The 21,235-nt window shown below is 39.9% G+C and overlaps 1 protein-coding gene across 3 annotated transcripts in view; it reads left to right on the top strand.

The window, feature by feature from the left end:
- IPO11 (importin 11) overlaps window positions 1-21,235 on the top strand; it is a 217,450-nt gene that overhangs the window by 66,602 nt on the left and 129,613 nt on the right. For all 3 annotated transcript variants that reach the window (XM_051853725.2, XM_070056753.1, XM_051853724.2), the window contains exons 8-13: window positions 3,770-3,818; window positions 7,656-7,726; window positions 12,098-12,290; window positions 12,902-13,054; window positions 17,476-17,519; window positions 19,404-19,494. In XM_051853725.2, the coding sequence (XP_051709685.1) occupies window positions 3,770-3,818; window positions 7,656-7,726; window positions 12,098-12,290; window positions 12,902-13,054; window positions 17,476-17,519; window positions 19,404-19,494 (601 nt within the window). The remainder of the gene's footprint in view (window positions 1-3,769; window positions 3,819-7,655; window positions 7,727-12,097; window positions 12,291-12,901; window positions 13,055-17,475; window positions 17,520-19,403; window positions 19,495-21,235) is intronic.

Genomic DNA, 21,235 nt, shown 5'->3' on the forward strand with positions numbered 1-21,235 from the left:
ATAATAGTTCTATTATTAAAAGAATTTGAAGCTTACTATTTTATATCATAATGTAATGGCTACTCTGTTTTGTTTAAGCTTACATACATGCATTTTTTTTTAAAGTTAAAAAATACAAACAGGAACTTTTACCATCTTTACTCATCAGAGATACTACTAAAGTTTTAGAGTATTTTTTGAGACATCTTATGAATCTTTCTCTAAGATATTTTCTGAATTTCAGTTATATTATGTCATGTTTATAATGATTATATGGTACATTCATCTGATTACTGTCAGTGCACTTAAATTTTTTAAAAGATAAATTAACGTGGGATTCTTGTAATTTATTTGCCAAATCTTGTGTTGATGGACAAATAGCTTGTTTTCATTTTTTTATTGTTGATGAAAGACATTCTGATAAGCATTTTGATACCTTTGTCTGGTACTTTTTAAATGATCTCTTTAGGATACAAAATATTCCTAGAAATAGGAATTTTGGTACTAAATATAGGTACATTTACAATATTGGTACATATTACCAAATTTCTGGGCAGCATATGAATGGTCAACCTCAGTTTTAAATACTGATACTTTTTGCCTTACTGACCCCAAAATTTCTGTAAACCAATTTGACAATTTCCCTTTTAAATTCCCTCACTGGAATGTAAGCTCCATGAAGGCAGAGATTTTGTTTCATTTGTTTACCCCAGACTTGAACAGTCTCTTCATATAGTAAACACTCAATAGTTGTTTGTCAAATGAATGAATGTATGATCTGGCAGAAGCAATATGTCAATAGGCTCAGTAACTGTATATAATATTACTCTGAACATCATGGGATTGTATTAACTAAGATATCATTTCATCATTTTTTCCTGTAACTTTTAAAAAAATATTATTTATTTGAAAGGCAGAGTGACAGAGAGGTGGGGGAGAGGGAGAGGGAGGGAGGGAGAAAAACACAGCGGTGGGGGTTGAGGTGGGAGGTGGAAGAGATTGATAGTCTAATCTTCCATTTGCTGGTTCACTCCCCAAATAGCTGAAATGGTTGGGGCTAGGCCAGTATAAAGGCATGAGCCAGGAATTCCATCTGGGTCTTCCATGTGGGTGGAAAGGGGCCCAAACGTTTGGGTAATCTTCTGATTTTCCAGGCACATTAACCAGGAGCTGGATTGCAAATGGAGCATCCTGGATTACTTAAGTGTCTTTTTCTGTCTACAAAAAATTATATGTCACCTTTTACTTAGTTATAATAAACACCTTATTGTAGCATTTAAGGTATATTGACCACTTGGACAGAAGATAAAATTTTAACAAATTAAGGTCATCTTTTCAATTAACTTAAAAATAATGTAGAACTTACAAGGATGCTAAAGAAGAACTGTATGATAGTGATGAGATTCTGGACTCTGGAGACAGACATCTTTGGATTTGTGTCTTGAATTGGCCTTTTTTTGATAGGATAGTCTTGGGTTATTTACTATCTCTGATACCCAGTTTCCTTTATTGTACTTGGAGATGAAATAATAGTATCTACTTTATTGGATATTATGAGGATTGAAGGAGATCCTGATTTTTGTAATGTAATTAACACTGAATTATCATTTAGTGATAATTTTAATTTGGTTTTTTTCCAATTATTACATTACTCAAATTACTTAGTTTATTTGGACTGCAGATTAGCCAGCTGTCTTAACAATTATGTACATTTCTGATGCTTTTGATGAACTTACTAAAATTAGTGTCCTTTAAGTTTTCTACTTTGGTGAACACTAATATAGGAATTTCACTTAAAAATGTAATAAAATGCCTTTTATCTTGTAGTTACTTATGGAATCTTGGGAATCTTATTTTTCCCATGTTGAAGCTGTCTGCTATTTTAGCATTCTAGTACTTTTTATATTGTTATCCTTAATCATTTATCATTCCTAATTATGTTTAAAAAATAGAAAAAATATGAAAAGGGAAGAATGATAAATTGTTGTCCTGTAGTTTTCTTATGCTATTGACTGTTGTATGAATCATATTTCAAGAAGGTATTTAATGGCGTTGTGGCTCACTAGGCTAATCCTCCGCCTTGCGGCGCTGGCACACTGGGTTCTAGTCCCGGTCAGGGCGCTGGATTCTGTCCCGGTTGCTCCTCTTCCAGGCCAGCTCTCTGCTGTGGCCCGGGAGTGCAGTGGAGGATGGCCCAAGTACTTGGGCCCTGCACCCCATGGGAGACCAGGATAAGTACCTGGCTCCTGCCATCGGATCAGCGTGGTGCTCTGGCCGCGGCGACCATTGGAGGGTGAACCAATGGCAAAGGAAGACCTTTCTCTCTGTCTCTCTCTCACTGTCCACTCTGCCTGCCAAAAAAAAAAAAAAAAAAAAAAGGTATTTAAAAAGACTTGTAACACCACCCTTTACTCTGCTCTTAGCTTTTATTGAACATAGTTGAGAATTCAGAATTTTTCATTTCTTGCCTAAAATGGCAAAATTACTTCCTAAAATTTGGATGAATCAGGATGGACGCTTTCAAAGTTTTAGGGCAGTGCTTTGGACGTTAATGGGGATGGCAAAATTGATTGTGTAAGTAAAACTTCAGACTAAGTCTTCAGATAGCTGTATGCTGATTCACTTTTCTCAAAATCAAGAATTGATGAATCACCTCTATGCTCTGAAGGACAAAGAGGAAAATGGCTCTGAAGGACAAAGAGGAAAATGGCGTTTAAGAGCTGATCATTCCTCAGGGAGGCCTTTAGTTATTCGCTATTTTGTGACACCCGGTTTGCCAAAGGGCATGTGACATCTTTTATGATGTTTATATATCAAGATCTGTTGATACAAAGGAGTCTACTGTTTAGACTCTTATTAAAATTTTTGTTTTTCATTATCCCTTTATATTTGTTTCTATAAACTATTAACAACATTTCTTAAAATATATATTTAAAAATATATGGTATTGGCCAGCGCTGTGGCTCACTAGGCTAATCCTCCGCCTGTGGTGCCGGCATACCGGGTTCTAGTCCCAGTTGCTCTTCTTCCAGTCCAGCTCTCTGCTGTGGCCCGGGAGTGCAGTGGAGGATGGCCCAACTGCTTGGGCCCTGCACTTGCATGGGAGACCAGGAGGAAGCACCTGGCTCCTGGCTTCGGATCAGTGCAGCGTGCTGGCTGTGGTGGCCATTTGCGGGGGTGAACCAACGGAAGGAAGAGCTTTCTCTCTTTCTCCCTCTCTCTCACTAACTCTGCCTGTCAAAAAAAAAAAAAAAAATGGTATGTAGTATTGTTTATCTGAAGGTGAATGTGTCTGATAATTGCAGTTAAGAACGTGTGTTTGGAGTAACTGGTACCACTTATGCATTCATTGAGTACTTCTTATTGCCAAACACTATTCCTGGCTTCTGGGATAAAACAAACGTACCTAAGTGATGGTTCTCTAAGACCTTATATTCTAGTGAGAAGAGTTACATAATAAATTGTTAAGCAATGTGTCAAGGAGGTATAAGACCTGTGGAGAAAAATCAAACAGGGTGAAAAATAGAATGCTTAATAAATAATTTTTATTATAAAATGATTTAATAATGGAAATGAGATATTGAGGATATGAAATACTAGTTATTTTCTTGTAAAAGCCTTGTTTATAACTAGTTGTTTTTTACTTTATGTGATTTCAACTTATTTTCTTCAGCTGATTTTTTAAAATGATGTTCTACATATATTTTCATGTCACTGAAAAAACAAAACACACACAAGGTAAATGTGCATAACAGAATAAATAGACTTTTTAAAATATATTCTTTTCCAGGGTTTTTTGCATGGAATATTTGAACGTTTAAAACAGTTTCTGGAATGCAGTAAGTACTTTCATCATAGTTTTTTTTTTTTTTTTTTTTTACTTTAGAATCCTATTTCTCCATCACTCATTTATTAATAGCTAGGATAAATGATTGGTCAACAAGGCTGTATTTGCAAATCTGGAGAAATTGTCTACTCTGTGCCATTAGTTGGATTTTCTGAGTCTGTTCCTGGTATCTGAAGAGATCCTGTGTCGCTCCCCCTCTTCATGGAGGAACGACACAGGACCCTGCGCTTTTCTTTCGTCTGCTCAGCCCTCCCCGGGTTGGCTACCGACCCTTCCACCTCCGTGGAAGGGCGGTTCCCCCTAGCCACTTTCCCCACTTCCGCGGGGGAGCGGCACACCGCCGGCCGGCTCTCTCGGGGGCTGCACAGGTGTTCCTTCAGATAGATGTTCCTGGTGCATATTGTCTCTCTCCTCCTTTATAGTCCTCTTCCACCAATCCCAACTCTGCTACCCACACGCCGAGTACGCTGCTCTCCTCCAATCAGGAGCAGGTCCTGCTGTTTATTGGTTGAACTGGAGGCAGCTGTGTAAAGCTGTTTCTCCCTTCTCAGCGCCATATTGTGGGAGAGCAGATGCATAGAATAAGTCTTAATTCCAGTAAATTAGTCTAGTCCGGGTTGCTCCCAGTTGCTCCCCACAATCCTGTATGTGGTTAAAATTAGTTTTTTGTATTTTGAAAATTTAACTTTCTGAAATTAAATTGGAACCTTAGCTTTGTCTTCATTTGCCTACCTGTTATATGCTGATTGTAGAGGAAATTTTTTTTAAGGTTTATTTTATTTATTTGAAAGGCAGAGTTACAGAGAAAGGGAGAAACAGAGAGAGAGCGAGAGTGCTGCTATCCTCTGGTTTACTCCTCTAATGGCTGCAGTGGCTTGGGCTGTGCCAGACTGGAGCCAGGAGCTTCTTCCAAGCACTTAGGCCCTCCTCTGTTGCTTTTCCAGGTGTGTTAGCAAGGAGTTGGATCAGAAGTGGAGCAGCTAGGATTCCATCTAGTTCGCATATGGGATGCTAGCATTGCAGGTGGCAATTTTACCCACTAGCCACAACTCCGGCCCCTAGGAAACTTTTTTTATTTTTATTTTTTTAAGTTTTTTAATTTATTTAAGAGGTAGAGTTATAGACCGTGAGAGGGAGAGACAGAAATCTTCCTTCTGTTGATTTCACTCCCAAAATGGCCGCAACAGCCAGGGCTGTGCCGATCTGAAGCCAGGAGCCAGGTGCTTTTTCCTGGTATCCCACATGGGTGCCGGGGCCCAAGCACTTGGACCACCTTCTGCTGCTTTCCCAGGCTATAGCAGAGAGCTGAATTGGAAGAGGAGCAGCTGGGACTAGAATCAGCGCCCATAAAGGATGCCGGTGCCGCAGGCGGAGTATTAACCTGCACCACAGCGCCAGCCCCTAGGAAACCATTTTTAACAAAATTTATTTTGTGCCTATTCCTTCCTCTATATTTCTCATGCTACTACCCTTTCTAGGCAGATCACCCATGACAGTTATATGTTTAACAAAGTGTAGACTGTCTTCCAAATGCTTCTTTGGACTTCTTGTAGACTCTGTTATATATTGTTATGATATCTTTAAGTGATAGTTTTATTCTATCAGTCCTTGTTCATTGACTTCTAATGGCTTACCTTTGGGACCCTTTGTAATCCACTGTCCTCCACACAGAGAATTTAACATTTCTGTCGGGGCTTTATTTTGCTGGTGGTATGATTTTCAGCACTTTTGCTGAGGATTTCCACATAGGCATGCACATACACTTGCGTGTATTTGGGGACTTTCTGTCCTGAAAAGACATCTCAGTCCAGTCTCTGTTAGGGAGTTGCTGGCTGTTGTTTGTTATTTGTTTTTAATTAGTAAAAACATTGAACTTACTGCTTGGCCCTGTCTTGGCTACTGTACATGCATAGGTGAGTAAGATGGCACATGTTATATAGTTAATTTTTCTGAAAGTCATCATCATGATCTCTGTGGGAATTGTACAAGAAAAAAATAGAAGTCTTTCCAGGAGAAGAGAATGGGGTAAATATGGCAAAATAACATGAAGGTTTCATTAGAGAACACAGTAGTTAATGGACTTGTGGACATTATTCTTAATGTACAAAAGTTTAATTATGCCAGGGAAATTATCAGAAGAAATTCATCTGAAGATATGAGAAAAGTGATATGAGTATCTTGCTTACCTGTGCTTTGTGCTGCTTGAAAAAGTATTTAGCTTGGGCCAACATTGTGGTAAACCAGGTTAAACCACCACCTGCAAAGCCAGAATCCCTTATGGTTGTTGTTCTGAGACTCGGTTTGTGATCTAGCTCCCTGCTAATGCACCTGGGAGGGTAGCAGAGGAAGGCTCAGGTGCTCGGGCTCCTGTACCCACGTGGGAGACCTAACAGGAAGTCCCTGGCTTCTGATTTTGGTCAGGTCCTGTCCTGGCCGTTGTGGCCCTTTGGGGAGTCAACCAGCAGATGGAATATAGATTCTCTCTCTCTCTCTCTCTCTGTTTCTCTCTGTCTCTCTCTCTTCCTCTCTCTCTCTCTCTCTCCTTCTGCTCTGCCTTTCAAATAAAAAATGAGTAAACCCCCCAACATTTTTTAGCTGATTTAATCTTTGTGATTCATTATTCATTTCTAAAATTTCTACCCTGCTGCCTTTATAAATATTATTTTTTACTTCTTTTTAAAATATTTATTTATTTATTTTGAAAGTCATAGTTACAGAGAGGGAGAGAGAGACGAAGAGAGAGAGATCTTCCACCTGCTGATTTACTCCCCTGATGATTTCAGCAGCCATCATTGGGCCAAGCCAAAGCCAGGAGCCAGAAGCTTCATCCACGTCTCCTGCATGGGTGGCAGGCGCTCAAACACTTGGGCCATTTTCCACTGATTTTTCCGGGAACTGGATTGGGAGGGGAGCAGCCAGAATGCGAACCGGCACCCATATAGGATGTCAGCATTGCACTCAGTGGCTTTACTTACTACACCATAACATCAGCGTTTGTGTTGCTGTTTTTTTTTTTAAAGATTTATTTATTTGACAGGCAGAGTGAAAGAGAGAGGGGAAGCATAGAGGGAGATCTTCCATCTGCTGGTTCACTCACCAAATGACTGCAATGGCTGGGGTTGGTCCAGGTTGAAGCCAGGAAATAGGAACTCCATCTGGTGTCCCACAGGGTCCCAAGCACTTGGGCCATCTTTTGGTGCCTTCCCAGGTACTCGAGCAGGGGAGCCAGATCAGAGCGGAACAGCTGGAACTTGAATTGGTATTCTGATGTAGGATGCTGGCATTGCAGACGGAGGCTGCTAATCTGTTGTGCCACATGCTGGCCTCCCAGTTTTTATTTGCTTGAGAAGCAGAGGGACAGAAAGACAGATTGCAATGACTGGGGTTAGGCAGGGCCAAAGCCAGAAGGCCAGAACTTAATTCAGGTCTCCCCTGTGAATGGCAGGAACCAAACTACTTGTGCCATTGCTGCTTCTTCCCAGAGTCCGCACTGGCAGGAAGCTGCAGTTAGGAGCTGGGCTGGGCATTGAACCCAGGTACTCTGATATGAGTGTCTTAACCTGTAGGTCACGCCTGCTCCCAAGTTAATACCCTTTTACAACTTAAAATGGATCTAGCTCATATTTTAGGATTAATTTTGTACAGCGTGGCACTCAGGATTATTGTATCTTATTAGGTGTGAATTTTGGCATTTGTTTGTAAGTAATTCATAATGTACAATATGTAAAAATACAACTGGCAGTGTTTTTGTAAAGTTTTGATGTTATCTTGCTTGTGAATTTATAGACTTATAAAATGTGTGCTAATATTTGAAATGTATTTTTAACAGGTAGAAATATAGGCACAGATAATGTATGTAGAGATAGATTGGAAAAGACCATCATTCTCTTTACTAAAGTGGTAAGTTTTATTTATAAGTTTATTTTCTCAAATATGTACACTCATATTTAGAAGTAAAATGATATTTTGGTAATACCATTTTCACTTTTTTTTTTAAGATTTATTTTATTTATTTGAAAGACAGAGTTACAGAGAGAGGTACAGCCAGAGAGAGAGAGAGTTCCATTTGCTGGTTCACTCCCCAAATGACCACAACAGCCAGAGCTGAGCTGATCCAAAGCCAGGAGCCAGGAGCTTCTCCTGGGTCTCCCACGTGGGTACAGGGGCCAAAGCACTTGGGCCATCTTCCATGGCTTTCTCAGGCCATAGCAGAGAGCTGGATTGGAAGTGGAGCAGCCGGAACTCCAACCGGTGCCCACATGGGATGCCAGTGCTTCAGGCTGGGGCTTTAGCCCATTGCACCACAGCGCCAGTCCCCCCTTTTCACTTTTAGCACAAAGAAACTTTTGTTCTCTTTGTAGGGAAATAAAAAATCACCTTCATATCTTAAAGCCTTTAGAATGTACAGTGAACTTACATACCATATATTATAGTACATTCTTTGCTGTGAAAGAGTCAGTCTAATACATACTTGAGAAGTTGATTCCTCTGCAGCTCTTTATTCTTGGGCCCACTGGAGCGAGCCGAGAGAAAGCAAGCAGGGAGTTCTGCCAGAAGTAGATTCAGTGTAGCAGATAGTATATCATGAAGTCGGTATTTTCAGAATTACTTTCAGATTATCGTCATCAATATCACATCTTTTGAACTGAGTTTTATGGGTACAATGTGCAAATTTCTGAAAAATATGCTTTATAAAACATTAATTTTTATGAAATTTTGGGCTTGGAGGATTGGGAGAACTGTAGGGTTATAGGAATTGGAACTGCTTTGGGGACTTCTTGCACTAAAAATAGGTACTTAAAGATGAGTGTGGATATATAACTGTAACCTAATTTCCTTTTTATATTTTTGTTTTTGTTTTGTTGAAAGTTCAGTAACGGGTTAGTGTTGTCTATCTTCTAGAAGAAGAGAAAGAGAACAGAAATAACCTGTTTTTTATTTTTGTGTTTAGGTAGTAACTTGAGTTTCTATGTTTTTCATTTCTCATGTTCCAAATAGCCTCAGTAACAAAGCCCCTGTAATCCTCTAAGATCCAGTAGAAAATTGACTCAAATCCTTCAAGTTTAAAAACACAGGAAAGTAAAGCAAGGTGACCTAGTTAGTCAATGGTTCGGTGCAATGCATATTACTGATACTTGCTACATCTTTGTTCCCATTAGTGCTGGCGTGGTATGTCAGTTATGTAACTGATTTTTTTTTAAAAAGATTTATTTATCTGAAAGAGTTACAAAGACAGGTAGAAATAGAGAAAGAGAGAGAAGTATTTCATCTGTTGGTTCACTCCCCAAATGGCCGCAACGTCCTGAGCTGGCCCGATCCCAAGCCAGAAACCAGGAGCCAGGAGCTTCTTCCTGGTCTCTCACGTGGGTGCAGGGTCCCAGGAACTTGAACTTTCCCAGGCACATTAGCAAAGAGCTGGATTGGAAGTGAGACAGCCAGGACTCGAACTGGCACCCACATGGGATGCCGATGCTGCAGGCTGGGGCTTTAACCTGCTGCGCCACAGTTGCTGGCTCCTTTGTAACTGAAATTTAAAAAGCATTATTTAGATAATCTGTTTTAGAAAACACATTGTTTATTGAACTACTAGGTTTTCTTTTCCAATTCTTTCTTTCAGTTACTTTAGGTAATATAATGGATAGATGTTATCTATAATTTTTTCTTTTCTGAACAAATTCATTTATACAATTCAGATTTATGATCTGAAGACTTTATTAAAGCCTTAAAAATTGGGATGTTTCAAACACACCTCCAAATAGAATTGAGTAGCTGAATCCTCAGGAGATTCAGCTTCAAGAATTATCTGCGTGTGGTCATGGTCAATCCTGCTTTATCCGTGCGCTTCGTTCTCCCACCTTTGTTGATAATTTCAGGCCTGGGGAACATCTGGTTTTGGGGCCATATAAGGCCTGCGAAATCATTTGGTCTGGCCTTGCCAAAGCAACTGCAGGTGGGATTTGAAATTCAGTAAGTCTATAATAGGCAAATTTTTAAAAAAAAGATTTTATTTATTTGAGAGGTGGAGTTATAGACAGAGAGAGGGAGAGACAGAGAGAAAGGTCTTCTGTCCACTGGTTCACTTGCCCAATGGCCAAAATGGCCAGAGCTGGGCTGATCCAAAGCCAGGAGCCAGGAGCTTCTTCATGGTCTCCTATGTGGGTGCAGGGGTCCAAGCACTTGGGCCACCTTCTGCTGCTTTCCCAGGCCATAGCAGAGAGCTAGATCAGAACAGGAGCATCCGGGACATGAACAGGGACCGATATGGGCTGCTGGCACTAACCTACGGTGTCACAGCGAACAGGCTAATTTTTTTTTTTTTTAAAGATTTATTTACTTATTTGAAAAGCAGAGGTACAGAGAGGCAGAAGGAAAGAAGAAAGAGGGATGTCTTCCATCCGCTGGTTCACTCCCCAAGTGGCTGCAACGGGCCGGAGCTGGGCTGTACTGAATTCAGGAGCCTCTTCCCGGTCTCACTGAGAGTGCAGGGGCCCAAGGACCTGGACCATCTTCTTTTCCCAGGTGCACCAGCAGGGAGCTGGATTGGAAGTGGAGCAGCTGGGACCCAAACTGACGCCCATATGGGATGTAGGCACTGCAGGCAGAGACTTCACTTAGTATGCCACAACACCAGCCTCAAGCAGGCTAATTTTTAAGTTGATAATTTTGTATGGCTCATGAATAATGTTATAAATATCCAAATGGTCCTTGTCAGACAAAAGGTTCCCCACCCCTGTAAGCAAACTTCAGATTTCATTTAGTATTATCTGCAAAATATTTGAGTATGTGTTGCTAAGCAATGAAATCTTTAAAGAAACATATTTGAGAGACAGAGGCAGATACGGAGAGATCTTCTGTCCCCTGGCTCATTCCCCAGTTCCCACAACCACCATGACTGGGCTGGGCTGAAGCCAGGGGCCAGAAACTCAGTCCAGGTCTCTCCTGTAGGTGGCAGGGAGCCAAGTACTTGAACAATCATCTGCTGCCTCCTGTGATGTACCTTACCAGGAAGCTGACTCTCATGCACTATGATATAGGTTAGGAACATCAAGATCTTAATTGCTGTGCCAAACACACACCTGAGGGTTTTTTTTTTTTTTTCTTCCCCCAAAAGAAAATGTGATGATAGTTCAAATAGTTGGGTCCCTGCTGCTCATGTGGGAGACCTGGATGTACTTACTGATTCTTGGCTTCAGCCTGACCCAGCCCTGTGTAGTTATTACAGGCATTTAGGGTAGTGAACCAGCAGGTGAAAGATTTCTCTGTCTCTGTCGATCTGTGTTTAAAATAAATAAAAATAAACTAAAAAAAAATCTTATCAAAATCATTGTGTTTCACAATAATGAATTTCCTAATTTGATTGTCAGTTATTAAATATCTCTGATTTTTCAAAAATTTTATTGTTTTATAGGAAGTAGGATTCAAATAGTGTCATTTTCTATTGTTAATGTTGATGAAGAGCGCCAATAGAATTTTCTGTATTTTGCACTAGTCAGCTTCTATCCCTGTGTGTCATTTAATATGTTCCTTTGTGTCTGCACTCCTCCTTCCATATTTTTGTGACTTTGCAGTTAGATGTAGAGATTTAATCTCACTCCGTCTTTTGCTTTGTGGGATAGGGTAGGATTAACAAGAATACCTTCTAGATGGTGCTTTGTATTTCATATTGCCTCATAGTACAAAGCACATACTATCTGCTTGTCTTTCTTTGTGTGGCTATGACTGATGATGAGTAAACTATCAGAATTCCTCAACAGCCTTTCCCTTCATGATTTCAGTGGCCGTTTTTCATCATTGCCTCGGTCCTTTATTTGATTAGAGGTTGTAAAATGATGGTGTTCTATTCTGTTATTCCTTTTATATTTATTAACAAAAAAATTCCATCATCAACTATTTGATAAATCAAAGTACAGTTTTATGCAGAAAAAACAGGGTTATTTTTCAGTTCTTTTCCTTTATGACTTTTAAAGGCTTATACTTAATATGCTTAAACTGTTTTTAACATATTTACTTACTCTTATGTTAAATATGAAGTGGGTCTGTTTTGATGCCTGAACTGCAAATAATAGCAAATTCTTTTTATGGGTTAGAATCTGATGTAATCCATCATAAATCATGTATCCCAAGAAGGGGCATCATAAATGTAAAACCTCAAATACAGACTCCACTTCAGGGTTCAAAACTTACTAAATGTGTGTTAGAAGAATTGCAATTGGAGTGATTATATTCTAGTATGAATTTGGGAAAAATGCATTTTGAATTCTTTCTTTATAGCTTCTGGACTTCTTGGATCAGCATCCCTTTTCATTTACTCCTCTAATTCAGAGATCACTGGAATTTTCTGTAAGCTATGTTTTTACCGACGTTGGTGAAGGTGTTACATTTGAGCGATTCATAGTCCAATGCATGAATCTTATCAAGATGATTGTCAAAAATTATGCTTATAAGCCATCTAAAAATTTTGAAGGTAATACTTTACTGGTAGTTTAAAAATATTTTTTCTTTATTTTACTCTAAGTATAATTGCACTCTTGATAATTTTTTTGGAAACTCATTTATTGATAAGGAATGCCATTTTTAATTAGTGAATACCAGCTTCCCCCCAAAAAAACCATGCAGTACATTTAGTAAACTATTTTTTTTTGCAGCAGTTAAACTTCATAGGTTTAAGAACCACTGAAATTTATGTTATCAGCTATTTGTTTGAACAACTAAAAGCTTTCTCTTACTTTAAATAAGATTGCTTGCAACAAGTTTGTTTCTTATGTTATTTGGGGTTCATTCATATGCATGTGTAACATGATGAATGAGGAAATCTAGGGGAGAGAAGAGTAGTTGCTTCTCTATGTTGTGATAATGCAGCACAGAACTTTATAAGCTGTAACAGTAAGGCAGAAATAGCATTGATGTGTGTTCTAAATAAAGTTAAGACTGTCTAATATGTGTGTTGTAAAACTGAAAAACTATACACAAGTATATCTTTTACCCTGAGAGTCTATTTTTATTTATTTAAGTGTCATTATCTAAGTTAGTTGAATGTTGCCTTGTACAATTAACTTGGAAGTTTTATTTTTCTAGATAGCAGCCCTGAAACTCTTGAAGCCCATAAGATTAAGATGGCATTCTTCACATATCCCACTTTGACAGAGATCTGTCGAAGATTAGTCTCTCACTATTTTCTGTTAACTGAAGAAGAACTGACAATGTGGGAAGAAGACCCAGAAGGCTTTAGTAAGGATTAATTTTTTTGGCATGGCTTTTCTCCCTTTCTATAAGTAGATATTTATTTGAATGATGGGAATGATAACATTGTATTGTAGTATAATTTTTTTTTGCGTTTTTGTTATTTGAGAATCAGAGAAGAAAGTTTCCATTTGTTGGTTCACTCCCCAAGTGCCCATAATCACCAGGGTTGGGCCAGGGCCAAAGCTGATAGCCAGGAATGAACCAGTTCCCCTGTGTGAGTGAGATGAATTCATTTTTTTCAGCTAAGATCTGTGTCTCTCGGGTCTGTATTAGCAGGAAGCCGGAGTAGGGAATTGGAACCAGTAATCAAACCCAGGCATCCTGACATAAGGAAAGCCCTGTTCCACTTGTTATTTGGCACTTTTGATACGAAAAACTCGTTTTTGTTTTTTTAATTAATTTGTCAGGAAGGCTGTATGGGCTAGAAGTTAAGGGACCTACATCCCATATTGGAGTATCATGGTTGAAATCCCAGCTCCGGCTTCTCACTAGCTTCTGTTAGTGCAGATCCAGAGAGACATTGGTGATGGTTCATGATAATTGGATTCCTACCTCCCGACACCTGACTTGCATCTCAGCAGCCAGTTTGTCCATTGCCAGTGTTTGAGGAGTGAATCAGTGAATGAGAGAGCTCACTCACTCATTCTCTGTCTCTCCAGTAGAAATTAAATAGTAATTATAATAATTTGCCATCTTCTCTTGTGTACACATTGTAACAAATTGAGAAACAGGAAAGGAATGATTTGTTCAAATATAATGCAAAATTTTGCCAGTAAGAGATCTTTTGAGTTTTTCTTTTTAAAGATGTATTTATTTATTTGAAGGCAGATTTACAGAGAGTCAGAGGCAGAGGCAGAGAGAAAGAGAGAGAGAGAGAGAGAGAGAGAGAGAGAGAGATAGATATCTTCCATCCACTGGTTCACTTTCTAATGGCTGCAATGGCTGGAGCTAGGTCGATCTGAAGCCAGGAGCCAGGAGCTTCTTCTGGGTCTCTCACATGGGTGCAAAGGCCCAAGCACTTGGACCATCTTCTACTGCTTTTCCAGGCCATTAGGAGAGAGCTGGATCAGAAGAGGAGCAGCCAGGACACAAACTGGTGCCCATATGGGATGCTGGGAGTGCAGCGACTTTACCCACTATGCCACAGCACTGGCCCCTTTAAATGCTATACAATTTAGACTATCGTATACTTTAAAATAAAACATAAAATTATTGACACCTTTTCTCTTTTATGTCAGTTTCTACTTTGTGGTTTATTCCATGTTATTTTTCATCTGTAGAAAATTTTGTCTCCAATTGATTTGAAGTTTTTAAGCTTGTGATTTATTTATTTGAAAGGCAGAGTTACAGAGAGGCAGAGAGGCAGAGAGGCAGAGAGAGAGAGAGAGAGAGAGAGAGAGAAAGGGAGATATCGAGAGATCGAGAGATCTTCCAAACTGGTTTGCTCCCCAAATGGCAGCAATGGCTGGAGCTGGACTGATCCAGAGCCAGGAGCTTCTTCTGGGTCTCCTACGTTTTCAGAGGGGCCCAAGGACATGGGCAATCATCTACTCTGTTCCTGGGCCATAAGCAGTGAACTGGATCAGAAGGGATCAGAAGTTGAGCAGCCACGACTTGAACCGGCACATGTATCAGACACTGGCACTGCAGGTGGTGGCTTTATTCGCTGTGCTACAGTGCTGGCCCCTAAAACGTTTTCATAATATTTAAAACTTAAAAAGCATTTATTTTCATTTTTATTTGAAAGGCAGAAAGAAAGACACAGTCTTTCATCTGCTGATTTACATCACAAAAGCCCAAAACAACCAGGACTTTGCCAAACTGAAGCCAGCAGCCCAAAACTCAGTCCAGGTCTCCTATGTGAATGGTAGAGACCCAAGTACTTGGGCCATCACCTGTTTTTGCCCCCCAGAGTTTATATTAGCAGGAAGATGGTATTGGAAGTGGAGCTGGAATTTGAACCCAGACATGATATGGGATGAACCAAAAACCCAGTTCTGTTTTTTAAATTTATTTTTAAAGATTTATTTATTTATTTGGAAGAGTTACACAGAAATAGGAGAGGCAGAGAGAGAGAGAGGTTGGTCTTTCATACGCCGCAATTGGCCCTACTGGCAAGATTTGTGCCGATCTGAAGCCAGGAGCCAGGAGCTTCTTCTGGGTCTCCCACGTGGGTGCAGGGGCCCAAGGACTTGGGTCATCTTCTACTGCTTTTCCAGACCATAGCAGAGAGCTGGATTGGAAGTGAAACAGCCAGGACTCAAACCAATGCCCATATAGGATGCTCGCACTGCAGGTGGCGGCTTTACCCATTGTGCTGTAGCGCCGGTCCCAAGTTTTGTGAATTTTAAACAAATATTTTTATCTGTTTGAATTTTAGTGATATGTACATGAGTAACAGAAATCGTTTCATGGCTCTTAGTGTACAGAATCAAGGAATCATGTATTTTAATGAAGTGCCGGTGTGTGAATTACTTAAGCGTAGGCTAGATGTTAGCCTGTGCTTATCCTTTTTACTGGATGCTCATATATAGTTACTCATGTATGTTTTCTAACATTTTAAATATCTTTAACTATTGGGAAGATTTATCTTCCTCCTCTTTTTGTCATTTAGAAATAATTTTAAGGGCTGGTGCTGTGCATAGTGGGTAAAGCCGCTGCCTGCAGCACTGGCATCCTGTATGGGTACCAGTTTGATTCTTGGCTGCTCCATTTCCAATCCAGCTCCCTGCTAATGGCCTGGGAAAGCAGCAGAAGATGGCCCAAGTGCTTGAGTCCCTGCACCCATGTGGGAGACATGAAGGAGGCTCCTGGCTTCAGATCAGTCCAGCTCTGGCCAACTGTTGTGGCCATTTAGGGAGTGAACCAGCGGATGGAAGATCTATTTCTCTGTTTTTGCCTCTTTTTCCTCTCTTTCTCTGGGTTTCACATAAATAAATACATTTAAAAAATAATTTTAGTTCACTTAGAATACAGAGCAAGGGCTGGTGCCAAGGCGCAGTAGGTTAATCCTCTTCCTGCATCGCTGGCATCCCATATGGGGACCAGTTCTAGTCCCGGCTGCTCTACTTGCAATCCAGCTCTCTGCTATGGCCTAGGAAAGCAGTGGAGGATGGCCCAAGCCCTTGGGCCCCTGCACCCATGTGGGAGACCAGGAAGAAGCTCCTGGCTCCTGGCTTCGGATTGGCACAGCTCCAGCTGTTGCAGCTATTTGGGGAATGAATCAACAGAAGGAAGACCTTTCTCTCTGTCTTTGTCTCTCCCTCTTACTGTCTGTAACTGTACTTCTCAAATGAAACAGATGAAATCTAAAAAAAAAAAAAAAAAAACCACACACACAAATCAAAACAAAAAACAGAGCATCTTTTTTGTTTTTATTTCTTCAGCTAAAATAGCAGGTTTCAGTTTCCTTCCTCTGTCCATTGATTATTCATTTGAAAGGCAGAGCAACAGAGATAGAGGGAGGGAAAAAGAGAGGGAGGAGAGAGAGGAGAGGAGAGGGGACAGACACATTCTATCTGCTGAGTAACTCCCCAAATGCCCATGACAGCTGGGACTAGGCCAGGCCTAAGCCAGGAGGCAGGAACTCCATCCAAGTTTCCAATGTGATTGCTAGGGACCCAAGTACTTCCCAGGCACTTAAGCAAGAAGGTAAATCAGAAGCAGAGTAGCTGTGCCGTGAACCAGCACTTCGATATAGGATGCCATTGTCTCTTGCCCACTGCACCACAACACTCATGCCTCAGTTTGCTTTATTTATGTGTTATATATAATACTGCAGTGTGAAGCTTTGGATCCCTAGATTTTTTTTAAAGTCTTAAATGTATTTTTTATAGATACGGAAAGTATATGGAAGTATGGCAAATTATAACTTGTGAAACATAATTGCTGTTGGGGCCAGCACTGTGGAGTAGCAGGTTAAGCCTTTGTGTGTAGTGGTGGTATCACATATGGGCGCCAGTTTGAGTCCCGGCTGCTCCACTTCTGATCCAGATCCCTGCTGATGGTCTGGGAAAGCGGTGGAAGATGTCCTATGTGCTTGGTCCCCTGTACCCATGTGGGAGACCCAGAAGAAGCTCCTGGCTCTTAGCTTTGGCCTACCCCAGCCCTGGGTATTGCTGCCACTGGGGAGTGAACCAGCAGATGGAGGGTTTCTCGCTCCTCCCTCTCCTGTGTTTCTGTCTTTCAAATAAATAAGTCTTTTTTAAAAAAAAAAAAAAAAACTTAATTACTGTAGTGAAATGTTGTGGCGATACTGTTATTAAGTGATATATATAAGGCTTTAGTCTCATGGATTTAATTTTACTGTACCAATGTTATTCACATTTTTATTTTCCAAACTGAGCTTTTAGGAACCTCATTATTTCATTTCTCAAGAATATCATTTGTCATGTTTTTAATTGCAGCAGTGGAAGAAACAGGAGGAGATTCTTGGAAATACAGTTTGAGGGTAAGTATTGAAAGAAAAATTGACGAGAGAATTCTTAATCCTTCTAAAACTGTTAGTAGAGAGTGACCATCTGTTGGAGATTCCAGCAATTAGATAGGAAACTTCATAACTGCAAAAATCGTTTGAGAGGAAAGTACTTAATTAAAGTCTGAATTTTCATCTGAATTTTTTTATGTTTACTTGGGAGTTTGCAAACTGAATTTTTTTTTTTTCATTTTTGGTTTAATTCCATGGGAAACAGTTATCACTATACAAAGGGAAAATAATCTGTTAAAGTGAAAGTTGGGACTTTTGGGCTAAAATTATTTTATCCCCTCCTAATGATTTTGTTAAAGCTTCTTTTGATATTTTATTTCTCTTACTACCCAGTGTCAGTCTCAGAGACCAGCTCATTGTAAAACTTTCAGTGGTAGGATACTTTAAAAATACATCTGATAGGACATGCATTTTCTGTTGAGGAAGATGTACCCATTATGGCCACTGGTGGTTCTCTGTGATAAGGCTTGTGTTTTACCATTGCTTTTCTTTTCTTTTTAAAGATTTATTTATGTATTTGAAAGATTAATTTTCAGAGAAGCAGAGAGAAGAGAAGTCTTCCATCTTCTCGTTCATGCCCCAAGTGGCCACAGCTGCCAGGGCTGGGTCAGAAGGAAGCCAGGAGCCTCATTCTGGTCTCCTCTGTGGGTGTGGGGGCCCAAGCACTCGAGCCGTCTTCTGCTGCTTTCCCAGGCGTATTAGCAAGGAACTGGATTGGTAGTGGTCAGTGGGACTCGAGCTGGGCCTCATATGGGAATCCAGCATTGCCTGCAGCAGCTTATCCTACTATACCACAGTTCCCAGCCCCTTCCCATTGCTTTTCTAAAATCTTATTTTTTAGATTTATTAGCGTATAGCTGTAAATCAGAGAAATTACTGGTATTTTAAAAACTTTAACAGAATTTGTGACTTTAATTTTTAAAAACTTTCTCTAATAGAAAAGTTTACAAATATCAGAAAATAGAGAAACAAGTCATTTATCATAGCCTATTTTATCACTTTTCAACTCATGGCTAGTCTTTTAGTTTCACATAAGCACAGAATTTTCTCCCAATTTGGATTATTTTGAAGCAGATAGTTTAGATGACTTGATTTCATTTGTGTATATCAGTATATATCTTAGTGATTCCATTTTAAATATAAAACTTACTACTTGTTGAATTTTCTATTAAGCAGAGAATTAGGCTTATGATTATAAAGTAAATCATTGCAAAAATGAAAAGAAAAGTAAGAAAGGAGGGAGGATAGGAATGAGGGAGGTAGGGAGAGTATGATAGGAAGTATCATTATGTTCTTAAACTGTAAATATGAAATACATGGAATTTATTGCCTTTCTATACATAAAAGTAAAAAATACTTATAATTCCTTTATATTATAAAGTAGTGATTTAATACTTCAAAAATTCAAAACAAATATTCTCTTTTGTAGCTAAGAATTGTTTCTGTTAACTGTGTTTGTAAAAGAAAATACTATTTTATTTGATAAATTGAATTCAAGAGTTGGAATTTTTTACTTATATGTATCATTGCTAAGAATTTATGATTTTCAGTATATTCAATCTTGGACAGCCATTTGTAGTACTGAACTATAAATGGATGTGGCTAATTAAAAGTGTACTGTTTTCTTTATGTTTTAGAAATAAATTTCTATGTGCTGTTGATTCCAGCTTGATTTTGTTTGTATTTTGCTCGTTATAAAAATGAGTAATCTTTAAAGAAAATCAAGAATTGGAAACATTTTGGAATTTTAGGGCTTTAAGAATGAGTGCTCTTTGCATTATTGTAGTTTCTTAACTTAAAATACCATTTTTTGAAATTGGAAATTTCTCCCTTTCTCCCCCTTTCCAGCCTTGCACTGAAGTCCTGTTTATAGATATATTCCATGAATATAATCAAACTCTTACTCCTGTGCTTCTGGAAATGATGCAGACACTTCAAGGTAAGGCATATTTTGTGGATCTTGGATTTATCTATTTAATTAGTGTTGAGTTAAAATAGTCTGAGTGCCTGCTCTATGCTGTGCAGTATTTCATATGTTAAATAGTAGATTCGGGTGGGCGCTGCAGCTCACTAGGCTAATCCTCTGCCTGTGGCGCCGGCACTCTGGGTTTTAGTCCCGATCTGAGCACCGGATTCTGTCCCGGTTGCCCCTCTTCCAGTCCAGCTCTCTGCTGTGGCCTGGGAGGGCAGTGGAGGATGGACCAAGTGCTTGGGCCCTGCACCCGCATGGGAGACCAGGAGGAAGCACCTGGCTCCTGGCTTTGAATCAGAGCTCTGTGCCTGCCGTAGTGGCCATCTGGGGGAGTGAACCAACAGAAGGAAAACCTTTCTCTCTGTCTCTCTCTCTCATTGTGTAACTCTGCCAAAAAAAAAAAAAAATAGTAGATATGAATTTGGAAAAAAAGGCAGAATATGCTCTTTCTTGAACAGGACTCATTTGAGATGAGCCTTGAGTTACCACTTGATAGCTGGATTTTGCTCCTGTAAGATAATCGGGGCAGAAGCAAAACAGCAGTCAGGTTACTTGGAGAAGCATTCTTTCTTGAAGCATGTTGTGGGAAGTTTTGCTCCTGTAAGATAATCGGGGCAGAAGCAAAACAGCAGTCAGGTTACTTGGAGAAGCATTCTTTCTTGAAGCATGTTGTGGGAAGTAGTGAGAAATGGTTAAAATAAAAGTTAGCACCAATTACAATGACGACAGTGGGAATGGAAAGAAGGTGTGGTGGGTGTAAGAGAGAAAGATGAAGTAAATTTGAAATACTTGATCACTACACATTACATACAAGTAATTATTTTAATATTAGCTAACATTGGCTCATGATTCTGACTTTTGCTGCTACACTGTAAGTTCCAAGAGTCTGATTAAGTCTGATTTGTTCATACTTTTTTTTAAAAATGATTTATTTTATTTATTTGAAAGAGTTACAGAGAGAGGTAGAGACAGAGAGAGATGTCTTCCATCCGCTGGTTCACTCCCCAGATCCGCTGCGCCAATCCAAAGCCAGGAGCCAGGGCTTCCTCTGGGTCTCTCATGTGGGTGCAGGGGCCTAAGGACTTGGGCCATCTTCTGCTTTCCCAAGCCACAGCAGAGAGCTGGATTGGAAGAGGAGCAGCTGGGACCAGAACCAGTGCCCATATGGGATGCCAGTGCTTCAGGCCAGGGCTTTAACCCGCTGCGCCACAGTGCCGGCCCCTGTTCATACTTTTATTCCTACTGCATGACATTCTCAATAACTATTGGTTGTTCATGTAGCTTTTGTCTACTGTGTGAATGTGCTAGACAAAGGAAAGTGGTCAAAAATGCTGTTGTAAGTCTTAATGACAAGGGGAAAAATTTACTTCATTAGTGGTGGTTGGAGATACAGGTCTAAATTTGGGAGTGCATGTATATAAGGAACCTTGGGAGAAGAAAAAGTGTTCAAGTACAGACCCTGAGATTTTGACCTGTAGGTGATGGGAGGATGTAAAAGACCCTGCAAAAATGCCGGGTAAAGACCATCCCAGAAGTGTGGAGAGACGTTTCCGGGGTGTGTGCTGGAGAAGAGTGCTTTGTCAGATACAGCACTAGTGCAAGAGGCAGAGGCAGTGGAATCTTCTGGGAAAGGAGGCTTTCTGATGACGTGGGGTAGGAATCACGTTGTAAGGGAAGAGGAATTAGATACTGCTGTTACACAGGAGGG

Source organism: Oryctolagus cuniculus, chromosome 14 (genome assembly GCF_964237555.1).
Source record: "Oryctolagus cuniculus chromosome 14, mOryCun1.1, whole genome shotgun sequence".
Taxonomy (NCBI): domain Eukaryota; kingdom Metazoa; phylum Chordata; class Mammalia; order Lagomorpha; family Leporidae; genus Oryctolagus; species Oryctolagus cuniculus.